General features: G+C 39.2%; 2 protein-coding genes across 3 annotated transcripts in view; both read right to left on the minus strand.

Moving 5' to 3' along the window:
- Positions 1-42: 42 nt before the first annotated feature.
- Positions 43-3,369, minus strand: si:ch73-330k17.3 (IGFBP domain-containing protein). The gene is given in 7 exon segments (XM_046859766.1): positions 43-356; positions 1,129-1,325; positions 1,600-1,638; positions 1,641-1,688; positions 2,025-2,100; positions 2,188-2,359; positions 3,302-3,369. Coding segments are annotated over 7 exon segments (645 nt in total). The 3' UTR covers positions 43-311.
- Positions 3,370-4,761: 1,392 nt separating this feature from the next.
- Positions 4,762-10,636, minus strand: part of eif3ja (eukaryotic translation initiation factor 3, subunit Ja) — a 6,650-nt gene continuing 775 nt past the window's right edge. Inside the window, exons 3-8 of one of the 2 annotated variants that reach the window (XM_046860197.1) lie at positions 9,300-9,354; positions 9,118-9,209; positions 7,752-7,869; positions 7,475-7,639; positions 7,299-7,372; positions 4,762-6,489 (exon numbers count right to left, since the gene is read on the minus strand). In XM_046860197.1, coding sequence (XP_046716153.1) covers positions 6,361-6,489; positions 7,299-7,372; positions 7,475-7,639; positions 7,752-7,869; positions 9,118-9,209; positions 9,300-9,354 — 633 coding nt within the window. In that variant the 3' untranslated portion in view covers positions 4,762-6,360. Of the gene's footprint in view, positions 6,490-7,298; positions 7,373-7,474; positions 7,640-7,751; positions 7,870-9,117; positions 9,216-9,299; positions 9,355-10,636 lie in introns of both variants that reach the window. The other variant, XM_046860196.1, reaches the window with a different exon arrangement.

Below are 10,636 nucleotides of genomic sequence, written 5' to 3' on the forward strand. Positions count from 1 at the left end.
GTTGTCTGTCTGTGATGGAGAATGGAAACACAAAAACCGGGGTGTCCTAAAACGGAAGGTATATTTTAAAATGTACAATGTACCACCGAACTTCATGGTGGACCAAGGCCAAAATAATAAACAAAAACACTCTTTTAACAAACACAAATCACCTACAAACAAACCCAAAAGAAAGACAAAACACTCTCCTCACCCCCTCACCAAAACCAGGACAGAAACCCCCCTACTACCAGTGAACAAAACAAACATGTACATATATTTACATGTATAATACAGTGAGCTAATCACAGTGAGAACGGGACAAGGCAAACTCAGTCAGAACGTGGGTAGGTCAGTAACAGGACATCACACAAACCCTGGAACAGAATAACACGATCTAAGCAAACTCTAAGCACACACCGCATACAAATACAATACAACCCGCTAAATACTGCGGGTTGTAACACATGACTCGGCCAGAGAAAAGCTGTTGCTATCAAACATTGTTTACTTAATCAACTGATTCAATGTAATGGTGAAAGATCAGATCAAATAGACCAATTGATGGAAGGTTTGTGAAGAAACTTCTTGCTCCCTTGTAAAAAAAATTTTTTTTAATTGTTAATTCCCTTTTTTTTTTATTCATACATGGTGTGGCTGCTGTATTTTTTGTGTTTATTTTGATGCAATCGTATACAAAGTATATACAAAGTTAATGATACAATTGATACAATTAATAAAACAATCTTATACAAAGTATGATACAAAGTTAAGGTATTCAGTATTTTAGTTTAGTTTAAAATATATTTTGATGTATCTTTGCCCAACCCTGGTTTTGGCATTGTTCTGGACATAATAAATACAAATGCACAGGAATAAATAAAATTGAATGAACTAATCAATGTATTATTACATTAAACGTATTCACACAATTAGTCATGTGCAATCACAAGACAGGTTACCAAGTCATAAAAAAATAGCTGTCTGGATGTGCTAAATTGTAATCCGTGATCATTATGGAGCAGCTCCTTCGCAAATAATTATTCTGCTGCATTCGGACAAGCAGGAGACAAACACATGAAGTATCTCTTACTGTCGGACAAAATTTGAGAACTTGGAATGCATTAAGTACGGTTGAATAGTATTTACCTGTAGGTTCTGGTTGCAGACCACCTGTGTGTGTGCCTTTAGGTGGCGGTGCACACACCTCCCAAAATGAAGGAGGCATACATGGTCCATTTGAGCAAAAGCCTGTGAACACACAGGACGCCTGAGAACCAAACAGCTGGAGCAGCTGGTGTGTTGACAGAAACCTCCACATTCATGCTTTTCAATGACCTGCAATGTCAAACAGGCTACATTGTCAGCATATATTTCACAAATGTATGATTCAGATAGTTGAGTTAGGACTACATTTTCATGTATACACTGTAGTGTATGTGTTTGTTTCATGATCTGTCACAATGATTATGAATTATGGATAAAAATGTGTTCTTTGTTCATTTCCTGTCATAATAGTATTGCGTATGTTTATTAGGTAGATCGAACCTCTGACTGCCTTTTACACACACACAAAACATTTAGTAAAATAGTTCTGTAATCATTGTCACAGGCCTAAATATTTGGCTGAGCAGATTTCATTTGGGTTTGCATGACAGATTCCCATGTACAGTCTGGATGACAAGTGTCACTTTCATGAACTTTGAGTACTTAATTGACACACAAATGCTCTATGAAATCAATACATTAAAGTTATTGATATTGGTTAAATGACTGAATTATATATACTTAAACAAAAGTGATCCAGAATAGAGCAGAATCAAAGTTTTGCTGTATTTGTTTATAGTTTATCAATTTAACTGATCATGATGTTAACATTTTTTAACGATATATAACAATATTAATGCATAATAACATACATTATAATGCAAATTCTCTACAGTACTGAACATGTACTAGTAGCAAAGCTCTCCAACCCCTGTTTAGGTGGCAAGGATGCTGGAAGATGCAGTAGAAAGTCCCAGCTGATTGAGAAACTTTCTTACCTGACTTGCAAATCCCTTTATGCTCTGCTTCATATTTGCCCTCAGTAGCTTCCTGGTATACACACACACACCAAGCCTTCATTAAGTCAAGTCAAGTCTATTTCTATAGCGCTTTTCACAACAGACATTGTCTCAAAGCAGCTTCACATTGTCTCAAAACAGCATCACACTTCCCCAGGTATTCCTATGTTCCTCCACAGTTTTCCCCAGCTTGTTTTGAACATGAAGAGCAGCAAACACAAATGCCTGTACTAACACTGTGCTTACAGTGTTGCACTCTGCAAGGGGAACAGTGGATGCTCTGGCAGGGTGGACAGTGCAGGGCTTTCTTGAACCTGCAATCCAGATTTTCTGCACTCTAAACTGGGCATCACAATTGTTGCAGTGCAAACCAGTAAAACATTTTAATGCTCTGAAATCCATGAAAACATGAAGTGACCATCAACTCTCCTTTTTATTTAAAGATCCCTACACCTAAAATCTCATGCTCCAAAACAGCTGTCTTTTTCTCCACAAAAACATCTCTACGTTTTAAGCAATTTGAGATAAGTTGGTTCAAAGGGAAAATACTAGCCCCTTTGTCAAGCATTCAAAACCAAGAGGCAAGTCTGTGAAAGACCAAGATAATCAGCCTTTTCGAACAAAGATGAGATCAGGACATTGGCTGGTTATCTAAGGAGCATTTGTGTGCACCAAGCCAGAATAGTCGTAATAAAACTGCACTACAGACCTCAAACACTGTTAAGCGTTTATCTTGGCCGCATTGTGTTTCATAAGGTGTAAGACAGATTGCATACTGTGATCCAAATGACACTTCATAATAAAGTTATAACAATGTGAAGGTGAGGAAGACCACCCCTCCTCCCAGTGACCAGGTGCTCTGTTTAACCACAGCTGAAGTGAGGAAAACTCTATGCAGAGTTAACCCACAGAAGTCTGCTGGACCAGACAACATTCCCTGGCAGAGCGCTCAGGGAATTTGTGCAGCGGATGTCTTTACCGACATCTTCAACATCTTCCTGAGCAGCAACGTTGTTTCTACATGTATCAAAACAACGATCAGCGATTCCGTGTCGAAGAAGTCTACTGTCTCCTGCCTTAATGACTATCGTCCTGTCGCGCTCACACCCATCGTGATAAAGTGCTTCGAGAGGCTCGTCATGAGGCACATTAACACCCAGCTTCCACCCTCACTGGACCCCATGCAGTTTGCGTATTTTCCAAACCGCTCCATGGATGATGCTATCACCACAACCCTCCATCTGGCCCTCACCCACCTGGACAACAAGGACACGTATGTACAAGTGCTGTTTATTGACTTTAGCTCAGCATTCAACACAATCATCCCTCAGCACCTGATTGAGAAGCTGAGCCTACTGGGCCTGAACACTTCGCTCTGCAACTGGATCCTGGACCGTATCTCCAGCACCACCACACTGAGCACTGGGGCCCCTCAGGGCTGTGTGTTCAGCCCACTGCTGTTCACTCTGCTGACTCGACTGTGTAGCAATGCACAGCTCCAAACACATTCTCACGTTTGCCGACGACACAACCGTGGTGGGTCTCATCAGCAAGAACGATGAGTCAGCATACAGAGAGGAGGTGCACCATTTAACAGCCTGGTGTGGAGCCAACAACCTGTCTCTGAACGTTGACAAAACCAAATAAATGGTTGTGAACTTCAGGAGAGCACAGAGCGGCCATTCTCCACTGATCACCGATGGATCCTCAGTGGAGATCGTCAAAAGCACCAAATTCCTTGGTGTTCATTTGGCGGATAACCTCACCTGGTCACTCAACACCAGCTCCATCACCAAGAAGGCCCAGCAGCATCTCTACTTCTTGAGAAGGCTAAGGAAAACTCATCTCCCTCCCCCCCACCCTGACCATGTTCTACAGAGGGACCATTGAGAGCATCCTGAGCAGCTGCATCACTGCCCGGTTTGGGAACTGCCCGGTTTCGGATCACAAGACCCTACAGAGGATAGTGAGGATAGCTAAGAAGATCATGAATCATCTCTCCACTACATCATGGTCATTTACACCACACGCTGCATCCGCAAAGTCAACAGCATTGTGGACGACCCCACACACCCCTCATTCACACTCTTCACCCTCCTGCCATCAGGAAAGCGGTTCCAAAGCATTTGGGCCATCACATTCAGACTGTGCAACAGCTTTTTTCCGCAAGCCATCAGGCTCCTCAACACACAGAACTAAACTGGAACTCACTGAACTGTGTGTTACTAAAAATGTACAACCTGAAGGTAACACACTCATTACTCATCTCAATCCATTCCACCACCATTTATTTATTTATTATTTATTAATGCATCTTTCGACTGCTGCTACTGCAGTTTTTTCACTGCATAGTGTTTGTTTACATATACTCGGTTATAGTCTTTATAGTTATTTTTGCACAGTACTATATATTTACAGTAAACAGTAGGTTTACTAGTTGGTGCTATCTTGTATTATGTGTATTTTCTTGTGTTGTCTGTCTGTACTGCTTTTCATCTGCACTGTTTGCATTAGGTTGCACTCGAATCACCTTATGTAGCTTTGTTGTAGCTCTATGTTGTTTAGTGTGGCACCAGGGTTCTAGAGGAACATTGTCTCGTTTTTACTGCGTACTGTGTACCACTGTGTATAGTAGAAATGACAATAAAAGCCTCTTGACTTGACTAAAACAATTTCCAAATGATGACTTCAAAATGCATTAAAGAGAGCACAACGGTTTGCTTCTTCAAGACTTTTATTAAATTAGAGCTCTATAAAACACAGCAGAATGCTATCGTTTGCTTTGCTGACATTTTCATAACGCAAATCTGTTACTTTAAAAATGGAAACTCTCAGGTTCTGTGAGAAGACGTCTTTATATATGCATTTGCAAAGTAACCATAGTGATATTTTTCAATCTTTCTGTAACAATAAACAACTGCATGATTTAATGACGCTGCGCATAAAGGAATGCGGTTAAACTGCAAATGTAACAATGTTCACAAAATTAGTGCTGCGAAAGAAAGAAAAATCACCACAATATTTTTTAATGTGTGACTAAACATAACTCCATAATTCTGATTCACATGGAATGCATTCATAAACTGCGCTCTCTCTCTCTCTCTCTCTGCAGATAGAAATATGCTTTTATCAGATTTGGTACACTACACTCAATGCATCTAAACAAAAATTTACAAACGATCACCAAGAAGTAGAAAAAAAACATATCGTCCATAGGCATGTGATCGCTTCTAAGATATTTTTTTTACATTGGGCTTCCCTTCATTTACTGTATTATTAACATTACTAAACAAGAAGTAATACATGTATTAAATAATGTTGAATTTTTGTTAATTGTCAAATAAATTCACTTACTCTGACCAATGTTTATTGAATCCATGATTAAAAAGAAGTCTTAATAAATTCATAATAATTCCTTTACATCATGTTCCATATTTCTGTATTTTGCCAGTAAGCAGCCACAGTCATTTTTTATTCACTTTATGCATTGATGGGAGAAAAAATGATGTTAATGTAACAATAACTACTAATGCTACTGGAAAGTGGTAGCCCACTGGTTAGGATGTTGGATTTATAATCAAAAGGTCATGAATTCAAATCCCAGCACCATCACTGCCCTTGAGCAAGGCCCTTAACCCTCAACAGCTCAGTTGTATAAATGAGACGATTGCTCTGTGTAAGGGCATCTGCTAAATGTAACGAATGACTGTAATAAACATGTAGGTTATTTTGATCACGGTATTAAGTGTTAATGCTGCTGTTCATGTAAACTGATAACGGCAGTTGAGGGAACCTTAATGTAAATCTTCTAAGATCGATCACTTCAAATGCTGTCTTACTGAGCAAAAGCAGTGACTAGTAATGTCTCAATGCAAGGACAGCAGAAATGTATTCAAAATACATAGACTTTTTTTCTGAAATTTGCATAGAAAGTCAATTTTTATGTCAAGTAGCTCTTTGAAACAGTAATACTGTCGACTCTTTAATACACTTCCATGTGAAGCTTCTGTTTTCCCATCGGTCAGTTTTCATTGATTCAGACTTTTAATAAAAGGACATAACCTGACTCTGACCTCTTGTTTTCCCACAGCAAACACTAGATTTACCTACCTGCAATATAAACCAGAGAACAACGTATCACAAATCTTTCTCTGCGTAAACCACTTAAGCTCAGGCTAATGTGTGTTATATGGGATATGGTTCAGGTTTCTAGCTCGATTCTGGACGTAGGTCTGGCTGTAGGGAGAGGTCATGCGCTGTAGAGGTGTGTGTTTCGTCACTCAAAAAAATACAAGGTGGGGTTAGGAAACGGAGGTCACATAAAATCCTCATAGTCTTGTGCATAACCTCCCTCGAACTCTCCGTAATCATCAAAGTCATCTTTCAGCTTGGCTTTTAAACCGCCTCCTGGTAAACCACCTTTCTTTTTCTTCTTTCCTTTTTGCTGTTCATTTATCAACAACAGAGAGAAAACACCACAGAATTAGGCAACAAACTAAAAATACGCATGGGCCAAAACTATTTAAATGCAATAGCTAATATGTTGTGTTATTTGGATCAAGTTGCGACAGTAGCAGGTATTTTGGCTCTAGATCAGTGGTCCCCAACCCCCGTGCTGCAGACTGGCACTGGTCGTGGGTCAATTGGTACCGGGCCGCACAGAAAGAATACATAACATACATTATTTCCGTTTTTATTTATTATCTGATTCCGAACGGCTTTATTTAGGAAAATTACTGGATTCTCACCGCCACATCTGTCTATTACTCACTCTTGATGCATGTCATGATGCCTTGGTCACATGTCTTACCTTCATCCGCTACCTTCTTAAAGGGGCTGCTCCGGCCACTAACACATAATACATTACTGCTAAAGTGAAACCCCCAAGCTAGCAAAATGAACAAAAAGCACCACAGTGGATTCATGTTTATTATTATATTTAGAAAATACCAGTTTTTATCCCGGTCATATCATTTTATTTTGTTGTATTTATCCGCCACACCTTGAAGGCCGGTCCATGAAAATATTGTCTGACATTAATCCGGTCCGTGGTGCAAAAAAGGTTGGGGGACCACTGCTCTAGATTCTACACCATCTGTTACTAAATGAAACAGCCATGCTATGAAACAATAAATATATTTATCTGTACGTTTACAAAATATGCACAGACATTAAGAGTAGAGATAAGCCACATTGTACATGATTCAAAATGTTTGATTATTGATATACTGCACTATAACCCTGACACTGTACCTTTTCTTGCCTCTGCTTCTCTCCGAGTAAAACTGTCAGCGAGTTGTTGATTTTCTTCAAGTCTTCAACTTCCACTGTAACGAATCACAAGTCACAGCTGAAACGTGAACCACCACTGAGAAAACAAACACAGTTGACCAGGATTGATTGGATCACAAACCAGACTGCAAACTCACATGAAAGACACAGGTCTCTGAAGAGTGACTCTAAAAAGCTGGAATAGTGTATTGACTTCTCATAGAGAGATATTTTCTCTTTCAGCAACCGTTCAAACTCTGTAAAGTCATCTTTCGAGGAAGGGCTCATGGCATCTATTCCTGTTATGTTATTCGATACAATGCCTAACGATAAAAACACACACACAAAAAGACATGAGAAATGAATGAATATCTTTTGCATAATAAACAATAAAACATGCATCTGTTATAAAGCAGAAATAAAGACAGCACTCACCAAACGCATCTTTGGCTAATTCCAAATCAGAATCCTCCTGAAGTTTCTTCAGCTGAAGTTTTTCTGCTAGCTCTTCCTCTGGTGTGCTATCTGTGCTGTCTTTAGATTCCTCCAACTGCTGCAGATATAGTTCTCATCAATTGCCAGCTGATCCACAGCATCTTATTTGTTCCTAACACCAAATGCTGTTGCACACTAGTCAGTCCATGACATTGTCTGGTTCCTGCACTTTTATAGTCACTGACTACCGTCATTTCCGGACTATTAAGCGCACCCAAATATAAGCCGCACCCACTGAATTGTACAAAGATTTTTATTTTGAACATCAATAAGCCGCACATGTCTATATGCCTACATTGAAACTAATGAACTTTACACAGGTTTTAATGAAAGACAGTGTCTGTTACACGGCTTGTATCTAAACAGTAGCCTACCAAGAAAGTCATTGTTCACTGTCTTCCTCCTTCCTTTCACAACTATTTCTCTCGGGAGTTTATCTTTTGGCATCGTCGTGCATTTAAAAATCACCATCGGTGAAGCTTTTCTCCTGATGCCATGCAGCTCAGAACACAGGTGAAGTGTGTTTTTTCATGCCCGGGTGTTTTCAGCGTATGATTGACGAATGATTCGCATTTCCTGTAGACAGTCCGAGTGAGCTGCAGGTCAAACGTCAGAGGAACATCATCCATATTTATGATGTGGTGCGGCCCGATTCAGTGGGAGCGCGATTTAATATAGAGTTTTATTGGTTCACCTTAACCTGTTCGGCAATTTCATTGATCTAATGTTATGGGGCTCAGTTTTTTGGCTTGAAGCTTGTGAAACCGGGAAAAACCCAGGAAAAATCCATAAATTAGCCGCTTCATTGTTTAAACCACAGGGTTCAAAGCGTGGGGGAAAAAGTAGCAGCTTATAGTCCAGAAAATATGGTATTTACTGGTCTCATTCACTCTACACTGTTTCCTATGAGAGCCTAATACAGTACGTGAGCATTCACACCCTTCTAGTTCAGTCCGTTTTGTGGTCTGTGAGATAAAGAGCGATTCTGTATTGTGTTAGAACGAAAGACAGAAAGTGGTCTAAAAGATAAACACGTCTGCTTTGAGATAAAACTGCAGTCCCTCGTGCCATGAGCATCACCAAAACAGAGCAGAAATTAACAGCACAATAGTACAAAAAAATCGATGAGCATTCTCCTTTTCTTCTCTACTGCATTCACACACAGCCATTAGTTAATATTAAAGCCGTGGTGGCTGCTGATCGGTAATACACACTGTGGTAAACATGCAAAACAGGAAACACAGTATTAGCTCATATAATTAAACCATTTAAAAACAATGCACCATGACATGAATTACTCTCTCACCTGCTTTCGAAGCTCCTCTTGTTTTTTCTTTTGTAAACTCTCCTTCTCTTTGATTTTATCACTAAGCTTCTTCTTCTCCGGTACTTTCATCACTGCAGCTAAGAAATAAAAATGTGTGAGCTGAACCAAACAGGAAAAGGTTAGATTGCTTAAAAAGTATGACATGTGGCACTTTAATTCACCTGTTTTGCTCTCAGTCACTTTTTCTTCTTCCCCCTCTTCATCATCCCAGTTGTCCTGAATAAGAAAATTTTTTTTTTTTTATGATAGTAGGATGATATGCGAAGAATGCAATATAATAAGGTACAATGTTATATACACGTATACTGCGTACGTTTGTGTGTGTGCACTGCATCTACATTCCTATACCTTCTACCTTTTCCTTTCAAACATGCTTAGATGCATAAAACAAGATCGTCGAAGCCTGAACAATGCAATGCATCTGTTTTTATTAGTCATGATTTAACAAAAGCTATCTTTTTTTTATGATGGTAGGATGATATGTGAAGAATGCACTATAAATGGGGCATACTGTTAAAAAGGAAAAATCTTTACAAGGTAAAAGGATACAGCCAGTCGTAAAGCTGACATACACTCAGTTTCTTTATAACAGATTTAACACATTACTAATTGCGCAATTATTATCGTATTTCATTCTGGATGCTTTCTTTTCTCTTTCTTTTATATTTCTTCTTAATTTTGTCATTTCTATTTCCCAATTCAGCCCTCTTTTTTTTTTTTTTTTTTTGCTAGAGAATGCATTTGCAACACTCTCACAATCATCACACATAAATATATAAAAATTTTAAAAATTTTAAAAAAGTTTCTGGGTCTGATACCTTCACAAGACACTTGATCAAATCACATTTACATACAGTCCCTGAGTCTGTCATAGTTTTTAACAAATAAATGTAACTGTGGCTCAGTGAAGACATTTTCACCTTTCCAGGAAATATACTATATGTCCAAAAGTTTATGGACACCTGACCATCATGATCCCTATTTCCTTACTAAGTCAGGTAAAGTGGCATTATTGTCGTTTCAACCATACACAGGTGCACAAAACAGCACAGCTCCAAAAGGTGCCACACAGGACAATATACATGAGACAACACAAAACTGAGACATAAGCAGACCTGCACACAGGACTACATAAATTGCCCGTGTAAACAACACAATATAGTACAATAAAATTAAAAGCACAATGAATTTCAGTGCAGCGCAGACTGTGTGTATGTGGAGTTAAACGCAATGGCATTCTCCATATTGAATCACTCAAATCTCCACAGCCATGCCACACACTTTAGTGGAAGGTCTTCCATTCTATTTTAAAGTGTGTCTGTTTTAATACCCTCCATTTTCCTGGGAAGATTTTGAGTGTGGCTGCGGAGATTTGTGTTCATTCCACCACATGATCTGGTATTGATGTTTTCTGAGATCAGATCCTCGGTGCAGTCAACTCTCTAGTGTTCAATGGGATTGAGGTCAGGGCTTGGCGCAGGACACTCAAGATCTTCGA

The sequence above is a fragment of the Silurus meridionalis genome, chromosome 10, assembly GCF_014805685.1.
Source record: "Silurus meridionalis isolate SWU-2019-XX chromosome 10, ASM1480568v1, whole genome shotgun sequence".
Taxonomy (NCBI): domain Eukaryota; kingdom Metazoa; phylum Chordata; class Actinopteri; order Siluriformes; family Siluridae; genus Silurus; species Silurus meridionalis.